Raw genomic sequence first — 19,275 nt, forward strand, 5'->3', positions numbered from 1 at the left:
TCATGGTAGCATTAATGATACAGATTTATGTTAGATTTTTTTATTGCATGCGATCATGATCCTCACCTATCATAGGCAGGGATTTTCCTTCAGTCCTGTATTGGTGTATTCTCTGTCTGCCTGCACTTTAATTGGCTATAAGCAGATTAGGATTAACAGTCTAGTGCCTGCACAATCAGAGTCTGTTCAAGTAAGTGGAGTTCACTTCCCACTGACCTCCAGGCTCACTAACCCACCACACTGAACACAGTTTATAATGATTAGTTAACGCAGTCATTAAAAGTAATCAAATATGACATGTGGCATTGGGTTATAAAACAGCAATTTAGTTTACCAGAAGTCATTCTACAATGACAGGCACATGTTCACTTTGTTCCCAATTCCTGGGGTGCCCAGAGTTAAGTATGCAAGTTTAGAGTCTTAACTGGTACCATCTCACCAGTTGTTTATGGTCATGACGTTTCTCATCAGGTGGGATTGTGACTGAGTGTGGTTATTGTCGTATGAAACAAATTATACAATGGTATATATTTACGTATACTGCTCAGTGCACAAAATATCTATTTCTGGTGTGACATCTATGTCACCGTATTTTCAAAAGACTCATATTTGTATATGAAATGTAAATTGCTGATTAAAAATTTCATCATATTTGTCAGATAATTCATTTTCAAATATTTGTATAAATGCAATATTGTGTATGCATATGATGTTACATGCAATATCAGTAAAATTTGTGTATGGCCATATGCATTAAACAAGATGTGATAAACGTTACTGTTTACCTGCAATTGCTGGCATACTTGCATTTCTACTACAGACTATAGCTTTAATCCCAAGTGTTGTAAGGGTTAGTAATTTTAATCCAGTAATTTTCATCCCTAAACAATATGTGCATGCAAAAAGAGAACACCGCCCTGTATTTGAAGGTCCCTGGTAGTCATACTCTTAAATTTTCAGGGGTCCTGGACAACAAAATGGGGGTACCAGACACCTAAATATTATTATTAATGCTATTATTAATGTTGTAATATTGTTGTAATTCAGTTACTGTTATTGCATTGTGCATCTTGGTCATCACATTGTTACAGTACATTAAATTGCAAATAATACATAACCCGGCTAGTAGCAGACTCTGTAATAACTTCTTGCTACTTGATTGAAATTTTACAAAAAGTATTAGGACTCTTTCTGCTTCCCCTTGGAAGCAATATTAATTTTCTTTGCATCCTTTGTCATTTTTATGCTCATAGGATGCAGGAATCTGCATCCAGTAAATCCTGGATAGGTTATGGACCTGAAGTATGTCAGAGGCACAATCTACTCTGTTACTACTGAATCTGTCAGTGTTAAGTTTTGTAAGTATGTGTTCAAACTTGGGAAATTTACATGTAAAATCATGTATTTATACAACAAAATGTAATGAAGTGCAACACTTAATGTAGACTTTGTGCAGTTACTGAATAAATATTGTTTGTTAAGATCCTTAAGTCTGAACTACTATACTTAACTGTGTAAATAGAGATATCATGTCAAGAGCATGTCAATAAAGTCAATAATACAGAATGACCAAGATTATTTGTTTTTGTTTTATGACACCAGCAGTGTATCAAAACGTGTGTGGATACAGGATTTTACAAGACAGATGCAATGTAAGGTCTAAGATGCTGTTGGTAAAAAAGTTCTAGTTTTGGGAGCATAGAAAGCTGAAAATAGTCATGGTCAAGATCAATCTTTTCAACAAACATATCACAGAAAGTGTACACAACAAAAAAACAACATTTTCGTTTGGCAATGTACAATTGTCCTTGAATCTGATGATAATAATTACTTCTTTGATTCAAACAAATCTTCCCTGTGGAATCATACAAAAGATATGGAAATTTCTTGCCTGGTTTGATCATATCATCACGCCCAGCATAAGGACATTTCACTTCAACCAAACAATTGTCATCTATGATTGCATCTGGAGTTGCACCCAAGAAAGGTATGTCTCTATCAATATAAAATCCAGCTTTCTTAGTCTTTATCCCATGCAATTTTTCAAAATGTTTAATAGCTTTTTTCATACTGTTTACCATGTATCATAGGTCTTGTACATGTTTGGCCATATAAAAGTGAATGACATAGTTTCTTTTTATTTCTTCTACTTGTCATTTTGGTGACTTCTCCGAACCGTGATGCTGTTAGTCGCCACTTCCTCTCCCTATGCCATCTTTGATTATTGCCTTGGTCCCTGGTACTCTTCTCTATCTGGACAGCATCATCTTCTGTGACCTGAAGAAACATAAAATCAATTTAGTAAACACTATTGTTAAAGTTGTAAAGATAGCTTCATACAGTTTAAGGCTATATCAGTTACTTATGATTACCATCAAAGTTCACATCACTTAGTAGCTTTATAACATGCTGCTGCTTGTGCAAACATAAACTATTTAAGTTTTCAGTTAGCATGATAGTGGCTTTAAATGCGAAATAACATTCTCAAATTTAATCTGGTTGACATTCAATTTACAAAAAAATGAACTTTATCAGTGCTAATTCCAGTTTCTGATCATGTCTGGAGTAATTACTGTTGGTTACAAGTGTTATGTTTACCTGCAATGCCCTATCAACCCAGTACTCTGAAAAGGGCTTGTCCAGATAGTCATGGTCCTTCACTGCAGTCTGTAGGTCAGCCTTTGGATGTAAATATTTCAGTGCAAGGTCTTCAGAAGTTGCTGAGCAAAAGTTTACCATCATATTACGAACATGGTCATCAAAGCCAGCCATCCTTCTGTATTTTGGTGGACGCGGGTCTTCCAACATCTTGTCTGACCACTTCCGCTTTGAAGGTAGAGACTCTGCTTTCACTGGAGAACCTTTGTAAGTGGATTTTGGTTTGTGGAAAGTCTGAAGATTCTCTGTGCAGCTCTTCTCCACATGAAGACTGCCTGTTGCAACAAAGTGCTCTGCCATGATCAGGACTGCTGCTATGTGCTTGCAAGTAGCATGGGGACCCTTCCCTGCAGGACACTCACAGTGGGAGATAACGGGAGCACCTGTCTTGTCCACCTTTATTTTATAGTTGTAGCTGACCTTGCAAAAAACAAGTTTTAGGGAGCGGTGACAAAGATGATTTAGGATTAATAATGGTGATAGTTAGATACTTAATAACAAAATAGCTTTGATCAAAAGTTGATCTCTATTTATAAATTTATGCTTAGACATTCACTGTGGAGTTACACTTTTATATTGGAGGTTTTTAGTAATGTGGAAAATAATTACCTTATTCTTCATAGAAGCACCAACAATTCCACTGAAGTAAGTGGATGATCCCTCAAAATACACGCTGCAAGCGAGGACCCTGTTGGCTGAGAACATCCTTGCCCCCTTCTCCATAGACTTTAAGTCACTGACAGCCTGATTATCTTCAGCCATGCGGAAAACAAAGTATCCCTCTGTCAGCTCCTTGGAGATTGGAGGTAGGTTGTTTTGATGCTTAGGGAGAAGCTGCCTAAATCCTGATGATGGCCACCTTGCATCAAGTGGCTCAGGAAGATGGATGACAGTGCCACGGAAATCATCATTCCGAGCATATGCCTTCAGTCTACAAAACAAATATCTTGTGTTGTAGAAAAAGTTTATCATGATTGATGATGTCACTGCATCAATCAAACTACTGATGAAATAATATTGTCTGACAGAACAATATTTCATTTAATTATTGAATGAAGATGTTTAGATACATACAAATACAAATTAAGCCTCGTAGTACTATTGTGATCAATATGAGAAATATGAAAATATTTATACAAGTGAAACATATATATATAACTAGTAACTTGTGCAGAAAATTAAATTACATGGATTACAAGAAGGTTTTTATTGTTGATTATCTCTTTCAAAAGTTTGTTTATTCTGGAATTCAGCTAGGACTAAGAAATAGCTTTTATAAATGCTGAAACTGCATGGGATATTACTTTCCACAAATATTTTTAAATTGGTATTAGTTTAAACAATACAAAGTAATTTACTGAGGAGTTTTCGACTATTCATGTTTATGTAAACGATGGATTGTGTTCAATGTGGCTCAATGCGTAGGAAAGCAAAAATGATGTTATTCTCGTACATTAAAGACGAGGTGCAGAAATGACAGTTTCATCTCAATATGGATTGTGAACGGCTTCGTGATTGGCTGACAACAAAACGTCGACCAATCAGAAAGCTTTTAAAAGACCCTGCATGGCTCCACATCAACAAACATTCTCACAGTGTGTCAAGCTATCGATGAAAAAGAATATTCATTACCCACAATACGAATAATATTGAGTTATCGGTTTTCTGAAATTGATTCCGTGATGTATTGACCTAAGACAATGAGTCGTTGAAAATATATGTTTCATACAATGAATAAGGACATTTCTCTACCTTTGCCCCGTGTTCAAAGTGACAAGTGCCAAGGTTGTACAGTGCACACACCCTACCGTTTGAGTGATATGGCAGTAATGTGTGACAATGCAACTATGTTCGAAAAATTCGCCAATGTATTAGGTCTGTATCTATCAAACACATACAAATATCACCGTTACATATATGATCTAGCGTACAAAAATCTGAGTGGAAGACATGATATACGACGGCCGACATTGACAAGTCAGCAGTGAGACACAAATGGAATAAGAAACGCTTTCTAGGTCTGTTGTATTGTTGTTACACTTTCAAAGCAAATAAATACCTTTCGACAAGATCAGTCTTTTCTGCCAGTGGTTGCTGCCTGTCTCCTGATCAGCTCCTGCTTTAACTTCTGAACTGTGAGCGCTTCGTAAGTTGCAGCCATATCGCGTCAGTAGTAACCGAGCTTGGTTTCCGCTCTCGATTCCTCTGAGTTCTGCACGGTGACTGGCGCAACGTTGGCGCAGCGCATAGGCCATAATGAACCAGTACAAGATCAGCGCCACAATAACCGATAGTACACCCGCGCCCCCTGGAAGCGGATTAGTTAGGCGGCGAACCCCATTGTTGGAACCGGTTAGGCAACACCTCGGGAGAGTCTGTTTTCGGCAGTGGTGAAGTGAACTCCTTACCAAGAAGGCGGGACATGAGTCTGTACAGTGATCTTGTGTCAGACATTGAATCCTGGATTTGAGAGTTCAGTGACATCTGTTTGGCCTGCCTTATCAAAGACGTCACTTTATTTCTCGCAACACCGTAAATTTGCCTGTGGATTTCAAGATGGAAGCGTCTCCAGGCTCTCTCAGCACGGCGCCTGGCTTTCTGATCCCATGAAAATTCACTTGCCAGTCGGGCCAGTGACTGTGGAGATTTACTAGCCCGACTGGATTTTAACTAGCCATGGGCTACCGGGCCAGTGGCTATTTCGCACACTGTTTGTATGATATGGCATAAATGTGTGCACAATGTTTTTAAAACGTGATGACAATATTTCATTAAACATGTTCTTGCATAACATTCCTGCAGCGTTTTAAAAACATCTCACTAATATGTTGTGAAATAGTTTCAAACACGTTGTAGCATGACGTTTTTGAACAACATTTTGAAAACATTTCAAAAAACATTTTCAGTATTTTTCAGAGATTTAGACATTATTTGTATGATATGGCATAAATGTGTGCACAATGGTTTTAAAACGTGATGACAATATTTCATCAAACATGTTCGTGCACAACATTTCTGCAATGTTTTAAAAATATTTCAATGACATGTTATGAAATAGTTTCACGTTTCACGTTTTTGAATAACATTTTGAAAACATTTCAATAACATTATGATTTGTTGTGAAACATTTTTATATCGTTCCAAAAACATTTTGTTTTTGAAAAACTATTTTGAAACCTTATGAAAATGTTTCGAAACTGTTTTGTGTTAACTGGGAATTATCCTAAACTTTAGTTTCTAAGTAACAGTTATCTGTCTGTAAACTTCAAAGGTAACCTAACAGAAATTTGGATATGTCCACCATTGTTTCTGGTTGACATATGGCTATGTATACAATATAGTCAACGGACTGCTTTGTTAATAACCGAAGTGATGCATTCAAGTTGTCTAATTTTGACAGATCAACGTCAACAGAGAGTGGGTTTGCAGCATGGGAAATTATGTATTTTACTGGTTTATCACAAGGAGCGATAAAATTTGGAATGTTGTCAAGTTTCATGTGCAGAAAGGAATGAATTTTATAAATTTCCAATGGAATTTTTTCAGCAATTAACACAATTATTTCAATATTATGTTTAGCTTTCATTCGGTAAGGCATTCCGATGTCGATCAATTGTATTTTCAGGCGATTGTTTTCCTGTAGGTTTATATCCTCACATGACATGCGATCGATCTTTTCAGTAACTTCCTGAACCGTAGGTTCAAGTGTTCCAGTACTTGGAAAGCTATCTGAATCCCGAGGCGTTGCCATATGCCCACATACGGTTTCGTTTGGACCAAGACATCTGTCATCAGGTGGTATGTCTTGCTCTCTTCTGTCAACTGTCAAGGTAAATAAGGGTTGACGTTCAGAGATATGACAGAAATCAGATTAAAGTTATCTACACAGTCAATGCTAATCCAATGCTATATATAATATACCTATATAACAGACACCTAATCGGTCGATCATAAAATAATCAAGGCCTGTTTGGAAAGAGTGTTTGGTCATATAATTTCATATCAAACTGTGTCAAAAATAATTATACACACACAATGCACCAGACCCTTAATCATTCATTTACTATGCTGAACCCTCGATTTGCAAAACAGACTTTTAATTAAGAAATACACTTCGCTCTACCACCATGTATAGTGTAATAAAACACACTTTTGCCCTGAACTATTATAGTTAAAGCACGAGGACGCTTGCGTCCGAGTGCTTTAACGTTATAATAGTTCAGGGCGAAAGTGTGTTTTATTACACTATACATGGTGGTAGGGCGAAGTGTATTTCTTTTCTAAGATGCCAAATTTAATACTTTCTAAAGATAATTACGATTAATTTTAAGGCAGAAAACAAACGACGGTGTCGGTGACCTAAATTAAGAATCCTCGCACAGGGCTAACTGGCGCGCTGTTCTATTGATGTGTCTGCCCCCTACGTTAAGACGAACGTTACCAGAAAAAAACAAATGATAACAGTTTGATGACGGTTTACTTTCGGATTAAATATCTTCTCTGAATTATTTTAATTACATCTGTCATTAACGTAAACCATATGGGGCAATATGAACGTTGCATTTCTACTACCAGCGTAAGTTTAGATCAGTACATCCAGAGGAAGTTGAGTAGTCAAGCGACATTCCACAATTGCATTGTGGGAATGTAAACATTACGAACGTTACCGTGTCGCTGAAAACTTGTGAGTCGAAATGACACATTTTAACCGTCGTAAAACATAAACGTAATGTTTCCACCAGTGATGTTAGCTGCGTGAAGCAACAGCAAACCAAGAAACTGGATGCAACGGTGTAGTTTACTGTAGGAGGCCGTACGAGGCGATGACAACTGACATGCATCGTGACGTCGCTTACATTGTGACGTAATGTAAAATGGTTCGATTACGAGGGGGGCACACTAGAATGGCGCAGTGACGGGATAACGTCATTCAATTGTTACGTCATCAAAAAACTATACCTTTATTGTCTGATAATGTATTTTTTTTTCGATTGTTCTAACCGCTAGGCATCTTAGAAACGATATTAAGTAACGCCATAGAGACATTTAAGACATACGTATGTTCTGATACTGATGCATTTTCGTCCATGAGATTCTCGTTTGTTTTTGTAAATTTTGATTTGCACACAAAAACTATTTTTCTTAATAAAGATAGTAGCGATACGACATTAGTCATTGAAAAAATGTCATATTTCACCACTGTTGTAACTATAAACACTAACTATGGCATTAATCATTTAGAGTATAACTATCACATTTACCATGCGATTTGAGACAACGTGTTGAATATTCCTAACTACATTCAGTCTGAATGTTCTAGCAAGGTAATCAGTGTCACTTTGGTAGATGGCGGCATCGTGTGTACATACCTGATACTGTCTCCTTGGGATAGAAATTGAAGTTAAACTCTTTATAATCTGGAATGCATAAAATAATCCATTAGAGGCATGCAAATGAAACATATGTCATGTCACACACTATACATACATACACAAGTTTGTTTGCCGCTACTGATGGGTAACAATATAAGATTCCACAATGCATGCGCCCCGTGAAGATCCGGGTTAGAATTGATCTTCAGCAACCCATGCTTGCCGTACGTGGCAACTAACGGGTTCAGGCTATAATTGGTCTTCAGTAACCCGTGCTTATCGTAAGAGGCGACTAACTGGATCGGGCGGTCAGGCTCGCTGACTTGGCTGACACATGTCATTGTATCCCAACTGCGTAGAAAGATGCTCATGATGTTGATCACTGGATTGTCTAGTCCAGACTCGATTGCTTCCAGACCGCCACCACATGGATGGAATATTGCTGAGTATGACAAACATGCAAAGTTTACATACAGCAGACTTCATATATATTCTGGGATACATTTACTGCGCAGTATCCTTTACCCGTCGCAACATTTCACCAAAAGGACAGTGTGGAAAGGTACAGTGACAAGCTGATTGCGTGCAGTCGTACCCAGGCTGCGTGGATAGGTATTCACATGGTTAATCACTGAGATGTCTGGTCTTATTTACAAAGCGCCGTCATATGGGTCGCGTGTAACATAAATCGGCCTTAAAAATAGATTAGACCCCTACGAGCAATGGCAATTAGATAATATTGTAGATATGAAAGTTTGGCAACGCCCCGAGTCGGACAACCTTCCATTGGTGTGCTATTTTAACAATTTTATTCCATCAGTAAGTAATAATGAGATTCCGAATTCACAAAAAATTTGAATCATATTCATGGATAACTGTCAAGTAAATAAACGCTGACGTTCAGAAATATGACAGAGATCAGATTCAAGTTATCAACACACCCAATGCTAATCAAAAGCCATAGACTTTTTAAATGATACTGATACTGATGCATTTTCTTCCATACGATTTCCATTTGTTTTTGTAACCTTTGAAATGCACACATACAAACACAGATAGTATCGATACGACAGTAGTCATTGTACCGCGATGCATTTCAACAGGTGTAGAAGCTGGAATGCATAAAATACATCCGTTACATGCATGCAAATCAAATATATGGCTTGGTATATATGTTTCTATACCTTATTGTTCACTAACAAGGTCAGAAACGTCGTGAGAAACGAATAAAGAAGTTGTTATCCATGAGATTTGTATTGTATTACTACACCAACTTATAAGAATACTTTCATGTATTTGTATATGTTTATCTCCAATATATCCCAAGCCCTGATGATTTAGTGACGCAATGCATACCTTGTAGTGTTTGGTTACTGCTAACCATATTTCCTAGGTTGTCTGCTGCGACGTTCGAACGTTCAGAAACTCCACCTGTTTGTCCACACTGCAAGTGTAGGGCCGCTGGAACACTTGCATTCTTGCAATTTGTTCCTGAAATACAGATAAACACTAAATTGAAATTATTTTGGTGTGCCGAACAATAGATGAGTTGTCAAACTAGGTGGAATTCAGGAAACTTGGAAATTACGGAACTTTGCCCACAGGAATTCTGCCCATCACAATTTTAATTGGGTGGGTCGGGGGCTGTTGGACTTTTGCCCACAATATACATTTTTGCCTTCCTCCCCTGTAAAGATTGTGGTGGACAGAGTTCCTGTGGGTGGGCAAAGTTCCGTAGTTTCCAAGTTTCCGTCAATGTTTATTCGATGCCACCTCGATGTGGAACCGATAGCATATCGAGAATCAAGTAAACCTTTTAGTCCGAAAAAAACATGTTGTCTCAAGAATTTGATAGGTGGTTTTGACTTGACTCCTCTGAATGTATACCTTAACTTGCCCACAAGACAAGGACTTCCTGTACAATCGTTCAAAACTGGTGGAGGCAACCTTTGCACTCAATGACTGATATCGATGTCTCCAGGTAAATAAAGGTTGACGTTTAGAATTATGACAGAAATTAGATCACAGTTATCAACACACCCAATGCTAATCAAAAGCTATATATCCAACAGAAACCTAATCAGTTAATTATGAAATAATCAGTACCTGTTTTTGGAGACAGTTGTTATAATTTCACATCAAACTGTTAACCATGCTGAACCTTCGATTTTCAAATGATATGTACGTTACGCCATATAGTCAGGCAAGATGTAGGTATGTTCTGATAGTGATGCATTTTCTTCCCTAAGATTTTCGCTTGTTTTTGTAACCTTCGAAAATTGCACAGTCCACAGGAAGACCTAGATTGTCCCAGAAGCCAGACCCCTCAGTCACATAGAATGTGACTTCTGCGATTCCTATGTTGACCGATCACACTCAGGAACAAGGAACACCAGGCTTCAGTTAGGAGGAACGATTCCAAATCAGCCATTGCCGACCACACCAAAGCCCAACCAAATCACAACTGGGACAACACCAACATAGAAAAGAACCAGGCAGACTACACAACTCAAACTTTTGGAAGCAGCACATATGAAGAAGATAGGCCCACCCTCAACAGAGATGAAGGATACTAACATTCCTAATGCCCACCATCACATGAAAATTGTGTTATCAATAATTTATAATTAACTTTTCTTGTGTACATCATGTGCTCTGCCTTCAACCAACCATACTTAACTTGTTACATCAACTGTGTACATCAACCTCATCTATTGTACAAACATTCAACTGGATTCCAATCATTTGGTTAATCTCTAACTCTATCACTTGTTTAAGTGGCATTTAGAAGGTGGTGTGATGAACAACAAGGAGTGTTGTATGGATATACACCTTCTTTAATATGATATGAGCGACGTTTCGGTGTAGCTACTTACACCGTTATCAAGCAAATGATGTACAATACTAGATGTACTCACCAGCAATCACACCCACTACAAGATCAGAAAGCTACTAGAAGCCATTCACATCAAGAGACTCCAACCGGGCATGAACAGAGACCAAGGATATTACATCCCCACTGCCGACAACCAACTCATCACCAAGCAATCTTAATCCTATTATTCTGCTGTCTGTCATATCACTGGCTTCCCCCCTTAATCCCCCATAGCTTACTATGTTTGTGTAACTATTGGCCTCTTGTGTAAACATCCACCACCTTGTACATCTACCTCATTAATTGTGTAAACATCATCACTTACTGTTCAACTTTACTATGTATATAAATATACCTTGCATGTAGTATTGTACATCATTTGCTTGATAACGGTGTTAGTAGCTACACCGAAACGTCGCTCATATCATATTAAAGAAGGTGTATATCCATACAACTCTCCTTGTTGTTCTAACTCTATCGTTGTACGTCACCTAACTGGCTTCCTATCAACCTACTCCATCTCTTATACAAGCTTTGTACGTGTACACCAACCTCATCTATTGGATATACAACTCATCCCCAATCTATCCTAATAACAACTCATGTATATTCTCTCAAATTTGTTCTCATGTATCACTTGCTTTGCTTTAGAATCAATGTTAAAGCGTCGTCTTTCACAGAATAATGAGGTTGTGAAATCCATAAAATTATCATCATTCTTCACTTATGATTTGTAGTATCGCCCCGTGCTCTTACCTAGCGCCTTCACCGGTATGCCTGCCTTCTTTGATACAGAATCCAGCGTGTTGATAGTTGTTTATGGGTTGATCAAGCAAAAGAAACGTCTATTCCGTATCCAGTGTTCTAGTCAATGTTTAATCTGAAAATCAGTAAATGCAGTGTGTTGAATGATAGGAGTGAGCTTTAACCACTAGGCTACCCCACCGCCCCATTTGAATGATAGGAAACATGATCATTCAAAACACACCATATCAGTCAATGATACAAATAGCTCTTTTCTTATCTACATGCCGACATGCGTCAGGCGAGCCATTGTGTGCAACGTAAAGCTGTCGTTTCCTCGAGAATACAATGTCGTCGGGAAATACATGTCAGCATGGTAATGTGGCCTGTAAGTAGGTCACCGGACAACGCGAGACCTTACGTTGTTTACTACTCCTAGTGACAAACAACGGCAAAGGCGATAGCAGTGTGACATGGGGAATGTCCTGATGTCAACCATTACATGTAACAGGCTACAAAAAACTTGGACTTGGATGCATGAATCGTTAAATTCTATTTGATATTTCATAGTAAAAAGGGGAAAGAGGATTTTGCAGTTGTGAATAAATGTATGATCACTTACGTTATTCATCATAGCAAATATCCATTCAGTTCACCCTGAACCCTTTCAGTATATTAATCATCAATGTAAAAACAAATACTGTTACCAAAGGAGATTGGACAAAACACATGTATGCACATGTTGGCTCTTTCGTGACGTGCTTGTAAATACTTCTAAGTTGTGCAAACACATTTTATTGGGGTTTGTGTAAACAAAAATTAGTATCTTGGAATTTTGAATTACTTGGAAGAAAACTCGTTGTGCATTGAAAGTTCTTGTTTTATTCTAATAAAAATAATGTATAGCATGTTCAATAATAATTTGAAAGTCTGTAAATAATGATTATTTATACATGCAATGTTTGATTCTAATAAATGTAGACTGTATAAGAGCTTTATCATTACAACCCCATTTAGCATTTGTTTATTTGTTCAGTTAAACATGCTCCATTTATCAATAATGTCTTGATGTCAGCATTGTAATGGACTGTAAATACATTAGAAGTATATTATATGTGTTGTCCCATGTGCTATGAATCTTTGCAGTTGGATGAGATTCACATGCTCAGAGGAGAAAGATGGACGAGTAGATCTCTGTATCACCACAGTTACCATTGACATCAAGAGCAACACAAACTGTAACAGAGCTTCAGATTCATTTGAACATCTGGTGGTCAATCAATACATTGTCTATAGAGAAACGCGCATGTGTAGTATATACAGCTGTAAACGAATTAAAGTCCTATACTTTATTTTGGACGCATTCTTGAATTGGAAATGCTTGTCATCAACATGGTGTAGCAGAACCTCTTTTGACAATTTTGAGACTCTCAGATAATGCAGTGTGAATCTAGATGAGTGACCTTGAAATTATTCCAGTCCATAGTGTCACATTATTTTCTATCAGGCTAGGCATCTATCAAATGCTAATAATGTTTCGTTTCTTATGAGTAATCATGACATTTGAATAAAATGGTTAAATAGTTCTATACTTGTTAATTGTTTTCAAAATATGAAATGTCTGTTTCTAAACATGTCTGTATTGGCAGAATATTTGGAATATACACAAGTAATTCCAAAATAGTTGAATATAGTTGTGAAATAGTTGAAAAACAACATTCATTTTCTGTCAACTTTACATTTTTTCTTGGATCTTTGAGTCATTTTTTCTTAATTTCTGTCACCTTAACTTCCATACAGGCATCCTTTAGACGTGGAAGACTTGGGTTAGAGGGCTGATTAAGTGGCTGACTCTAAGATTGTTGGTTCGAATCCCGGACGGGACTCAACCTAACAAGAGCAGTAGCATAAGTACTTTACAGAGAAAGAGTAATCCCAAATATAACATATGTTACTTGACTTTACTAGATCGTACCAAGTGATCTACCACGCTTGGTAGTCATAGCAACTGACAGTCGTAATAGCTGGCTAATTTCGGAATGTTTAGATCTAAGATCGGATATTTGTTTATTCCTGCAAAGATTATCAGCTCATCACTGACAACCACACGACCATTCGAAAAGCCACTAGTACATGTCTTTACCAATAATATAACTTCGACACCCAGTGCAGTTCTACCGTCGTATCTTCTCAGTATGCCGTGCAGTGTTTGTCATACAATTCATTTTTGGAAAATCAACGACATAGACATGTAAACGTGAAATATATTTTAATAAATTGTATTTATTGTACATTTTAGTAATTCTGGCCCATTCTATAAGTATATTTGGGATCCTTCCTACAAGAAAGCCCCATTACCCAAAAGACGTTAAAATATGGTACTTGTTGGTCCCTGCCTGGCGCTCGGCATTATTGGGTACAACAAGGACTGGTCGACTCGGAGTCAGTATAATGTGTCTGAGTGGGGTATTCATGCTTCACTGCGGCATGGTATCTCAGTGAGCTAGCACTATAAAACCAGCTTAAGTCTGGGCTAGTACAAGCAGCCGCACATACACATACACACGCATGCACGTCGTCATATGAGCGAAATATTCTCAAGCACGACGTTAAACCCAATTTCACCTCACCTCACCTCACCTCACCTCAAAGAACAAATAAGATATAAATACTTATAATGTTCACCTTTATATTTGGTGAAAGGGGTATACAAGTGTTCATCATGTTTTTGATTTGTTGTGGGGATGTTGACCCAAATCCGGGACCTTCGATATTCAATCAGTCAAACTTGAACGTAGTACATTTAAATGTACGCAGTCTAAGAGAAAAGGTTGATATTATTTCATAATATCATCCAGCATATATATACTTCCCCCTTCTTCATGGTCCATTATGCTTGACAACGGTACAAGAATCTGTATCGAAACGTCGCACTCACGAATAAAAAGAAGTTGTTATCCATAAAGTGTGTTCTATATTATAAGGTTGATATTATAGGAATAGAATTCAAAGACTGTGATGTAGTTTGTGTTACAGAAACCTGGTTAAATTCTGGTATTTCAGATGATGATATTTTAATACCAGGTTTTAACAAACCATTTAGAGAAGATTTACAAGGAGAGGTGGAGTTTGTAAACGTATGATCACTTTATCGGTAGTGGGGCTAGAGGCTCCCTGGGTGAAAATTTCAAGTAAAAATAAGCATCGTTTAGTTGGCACTTTCTATCCTGCTGATTACAGCAATGCGTATTAGGATTAAAATTGAAGTGTCGATAGGTAATGCAGCAGACTTGGATTTAGATATGATTGTTGTTGGAGATTATAATTATTATTGACTATCTCGGTTGTCATAAACAGCGTATAGAGTATTTACAAGCAACTTATGGCCTCAGACAGATCATAACTGAACCTACTAGGATCACGGAACACACTAGAACATTAATTGACTTAATCTTTGTCACAAATTATAATGATGTATGTTCTTCTGGCGTGACTGACCCTATATGTAGTGACCATTGCCCAGTCTTCGTCAGTTTGAAAAGCTGAAAACCACCTACCACATGCTTTAATTATTCAGTATTAGACTTAGAAGGATTATTCTCTTATTTTGATCAGGTTAATTGGAAAGAATGTTGGATATAACCGACATTGATTCTTTAATTAGTGGGGGCGGTGGGGTAGCCTAGTGGTTAAAGCGTTGGCTCGTCACGCCGAAGACCCGGGTTCGATTCCCCACATGGGCACAATGTGTTAAGCCCATTTCTGGTGTCCCCCGCCGTGATATTGCTGGAATATTGCTAAAAGCGGCGTAAAACTAAACTCAGTCAGTCAGTCAGTCAGTCTTTAATTAGTGAAACAGGTTTACCGATTTTTATTAGATACTTGCGATAGATTTATCCCAAATAAGACTGTAACAGTTAGAAACAGAGATAAACCATGAGTGACAGCTGAAATACGAAAACTAATTCGTAAATGTAATCGCAAACATAAACTTGCCAAACGACGTAATTCGTCAACTGGCTGGGAACTGTTAGAAGTTTACGAATTAAAGTGGTATCAGTTATAAAGAAATCAAAAGAAATATATGTTTCTAAATTGGATAATATTATCAATGAAAATTGTGATAGTAAGACATGGTGGTGTTTGATAAAATCTTATGTTAGAAAAAAGGAAACATCTGTATCATTTCCACCCGTATCACATGCTAATGAAATCTATGATGATCCAGAATCAGTAGCAAATATTTTAAAAGACTTCTTTGTCAGACAATCGACAGTTCCAGATCCAGACCACCCCTTCCTTCCCCCAACTATGATAACAGAAAGTAAACTAGATTGTATTGAATTATCACAACGCGACGTCCAAGACATATCACTCTCCTTAAACAATAGAAAAGCTACTGGCCCAGACGGAATTGGAAATACGTTTCTTAAACTAAGTGCTACTAAATTATCATTGCCCCTCTCTGAGATTTTTAATAAGTCGCTTCACGCAGCTGTATTCCCTAAGATATGGAAATAAGCATCAGTAATTTCCTTGCATAATAAGGGTTGAGTAAATGAATGTGGTAACTACAGGACCGTCGCCCTTACCAGTTGTGCATCTAAAGTTTTCGAAAAGTGTGTTCATAAATATTTGTTTAATTATTTTAGAGATAATAATATCATTAGTACAATGCAATCAGGATTCATTTCTGGCGATTCTACAACTTATTAGTTAATGGATTTGTACAATTTTATTGCACGTGCTTTAGACAAAGGTAAAGAAGTAAGAGCAGTGTTCTGTGACATAAGTAAAGCATTTGATATAGTATGGCAAAGAGGACTTTTAAATAAATTACAGTCATTTTGGAATTAGTGGTAAATTGATAGAATGGCGAGGTAGTTATCTACATGACAGAGTTCAGAAGGCACTTATAAATGGATATAACTCTGAATTTAATCCTGTGTTGGAAGGTGTTCCTCAGGGTTCAGTTTTAGGACCTTTGCTGTTCTTAATATATATTAATGACCTCGTTGATAATATTGATTGTAACATACGTATTTTTGCTGATGACACATCATTGTTTGTAATAATAGAAGATCCAGTTTTTACAGCAAACAGTCTCAATGACGACTCACAAAGAATATTAATATGGGCAAATAAATGGCAGGTGAAGTTCAATCCGGAAAAAACGGAAACAATTCAATTTAGCAGAAAATGGATTGCTATCTAGTCCTAAACCCGAGTTATTCAGTCTTATATTTCAAAAGGATGCTAACTGGGCTGCTCAAATTAATAGTATTTTAGCTAGAGTTACACCTATGATAAATTGCTTGAGAAGTTTGAAATACCGTTTTTCACGTAGATCACTTCAGATTATGTATCAGTCTTTTATATTACCGCTATTTGATTATTGTAGTCATGTTTGGGATAATTACAACTAGATGCATTCAGGACAATCTGCGGGGCAACAAGAGGTACAAGTCATAACAAATTATATGCAGAAACTAATTTCATACCCCTTATTGAGAGAAAATTTAACCCTCTTTCATAAAATGATAAACGGTAAAGCACCAGATGTTTTTTTATTTATGTAATCTTGTCCCAGACAACGTTTCGGCCAGTAATTCGTACAAATTGAGAAATTAACGAAATTTACAAAATATTCGCGTAAAAACTACCCTTCATTCAATATCATTTTTACTAAGTACAGTAGACCTTTGGAATGCTTTAGCAAATGACATAAAAAAAAATTTCATGTTAACATTCCCAGAATTATGTTTACAGACTTTACCTCAGTAGTACAGTACAGGTAACTTCTTAGTATGCAAGTACAGTGTTTCTTTGATCTCACTGTCAAATAACATGCTGTTCACAAATATGTAAAAACGGTCAAAACCTAAGCATGTATATGAAGTGTTACATGTTTACAGATTTTACCTCGGTAGTACACAGTACAGTACAAAAAGTTTCATTGTACACAAGTACAGTGTTTCCTTTGTCACTCACCCTAACATCATGCTGTTCACAAATATGCAAAAAGGTCAAACTAAGCATGTACGTGAAGTATTACATGTTAACAGATTTTACCTCAGTAGTACAGTACAGTACAGGTAGCCTCCTAGTAACATCAAAATGATGCAATCCCAAAAAACATTTACTGAAAAAGTAACCCCCAAGTCAGGAGGATATTCATTTGGATTTGATCTGAATTAGGGAAGTCGATTTTGTCAAATTATTCATTGTAGGCTTCGTCTAGGAGTTAAAACAGGTGTGGGGAAATGTCAAGATGGGGAAATGTCATGTGGGGAATTGTCCTGATGGAGAATTTTCCTATACCTCATAGGACAGCGCAATGGTTTTTCCTCGAGAATGTGCTCTGAGTCACACTATGTGCATGAAATGGTGCAAAATATGGGGTTAAAAGTTATCAGAATTAACTTTTACTTGTTTGAGTTTATTAAGGGAATGTGCCTTCGAAGAGAAATTTAATTCTTAATCGATAATCCATGCGGTGAACAGATGGAAACTTACCTAACGAACAGCACCCGTGTTGTGTGTACCAAGGTAGATCCGTGTACCCCTGCATCGAACGCTCTGACTGAATAATATTGGTCACGCCATGAGGTCATGTTGATCCGGAACTACTTCTTTCTTACAATCACGCGAGATCATTCATTTTTACGAGATTTTTTAAACACTTTATAATAGTCCCAGAGCAACTAAGTCACATTGTGACATAACGTTAGTTTATTCACGAACATTCAAGGACTTTCATACATTGGAATGCGCAAAGTAGTGCATAGGTATTTGCTTACGTCCATTACTCCGCAACCGGTTTCTTAAAACGGTTTCACCCGCTGAGATCCGGGTTAGAATATTGATCTTCGGTAACCCATGCTTGTCGTAAGAGGCGACTAACGGGATCGGGTGGTCAGGCTCGCTGACTTGGTTGAGACATTTTGAGGTAGAGAACTGTAACTGTAATACATGCATACCGCACGTAATGACAACTATTTATCAAGTCATATGTAAAATAATACTTTTTACTCTATTGATATACATCGAAACGATAACATGCTGTATTTTGTGAATATATCATTCTCTCCGACTTGTTAAGTTATAGAACACTTTATAATCATGCAAGATTATGGCCTGATAACAATTATCATCAAAGTGGAAGCTGAATGATGAAACCCGTGTCTGTATTTAAATTTCGGACTAGTGAATTATTTTGTGGGCTAGTAACTTTCAGGCATAGCTAGCCCGAATGGCTGTCATTGAGCCCATGAAATTGGGAGTTTGGGGGGAGTTGTTGATGATTTTTATAGAGAAGCATGTACCAAGTGAATGTGTTGTTTAATGGACCCTAAAACTTTATCTACAAAGTAAGTGACACCCTGTATGGCGCACGCACGCACGCACGCACGCACGCGCAAACACCACCACCACCACCATCCCCCACCACCCCAACCATAAATTATGAACGGTCCCTAAAATAATTTTTTATAATTTAAATAATTTTAAAGATGCAATTGGGGTGTAATACAAGTACGAACTCATTATTATTATTATACTGCTGGACGTATGCAAGTCATACTGGAGGAAACCCCCACCTATCACGCAAACAGCCGTCGCGGTTTT

The 19,275-nt window shown here is 37.3% G+C and overlaps 2 protein-coding genes across 4 annotated transcripts; both read right to left on the reverse strand.

Annotated features, from left to right (window-relative positions):
* Nucleotides 1–2,052: 2,052 nt before the first annotated feature.
* Nucleotides 2,053–3,645, reverse strand: LOC124261689. The gene is made up of 3 exons (XM_046696043.1): nucleotides 3,268–3,645; nucleotides 2,599–3,078; nucleotides 2,053–2,277 (listed from the first exon to the last, which is right to left on the reverse strand). The coding sequence occupies exons 1-3, from the start codon at nucleotides 3,628–3,630 to the stop codon at nucleotides 2,053–2,055; spliced, it is 1,068 nt and encodes a 355-aa protein (XP_046551999.1). The 5' UTR covers nucleotides 3,631–3,645.
* Nucleotides 3,646–5,840: 2,195 nt separating this feature from the next.
* LOC124261617 lies at nucleotides 5,841–18,226 on the reverse strand. Of its 3 annotated transcripts, none has more exons than XR_006894378.1 (5): nucleotides 18,166–18,226; nucleotides 11,662–11,785; nucleotides 9,387–9,491; nucleotides 8,028–8,075; nucleotides 5,846–6,480 (listed from the first exon to the last, which is right to left on the reverse strand). XR_006894378.1 is itself a non-coding variant. In XM_046695958.1 (3 exons), exons 1-3 carry the CDS (start codon nucleotides 9,412–9,414, stop codon nucleotides 5,924–5,926), a joined length of 633 nt encoding a protein of 210 aa, XP_046551914.1. In that variant the 5' UTR covers nucleotides 9,415–9,518; the 3' UTR covers nucleotides 5,841–5,923. The 3 variants fall into 3 exon arrangements, 1 of the variants encoding a protein (XP_046551914.1); XR_006894377.1 differs by having other exon boundaries at nucleotides 9,387–9,521; XM_046695958.1 differs by lacking the exons at nucleotides 11,662–11,785; nucleotides 18,166–18,226 and having other exon boundaries at nucleotides 5,841–6,480; nucleotides 9,387–9,518.
* Between the last annotated feature and the right edge of the window lie 1,049 nt (nucleotides 18,227–19,275).

The sequence above is a fragment of the Haliotis rubra genome, unplaced genomic scaffold (genome assembly GCF_003918875.1).
Source record: "Haliotis rubra isolate DU_JTF1 unplaced genomic scaffold, ASM391887v1 Scf1197, whole genome shotgun sequence".
NCBI lineage: Eukaryota > Metazoa > Mollusca > Gastropoda > Lepetellida > Haliotidae > Haliotis > Haliotis rubra.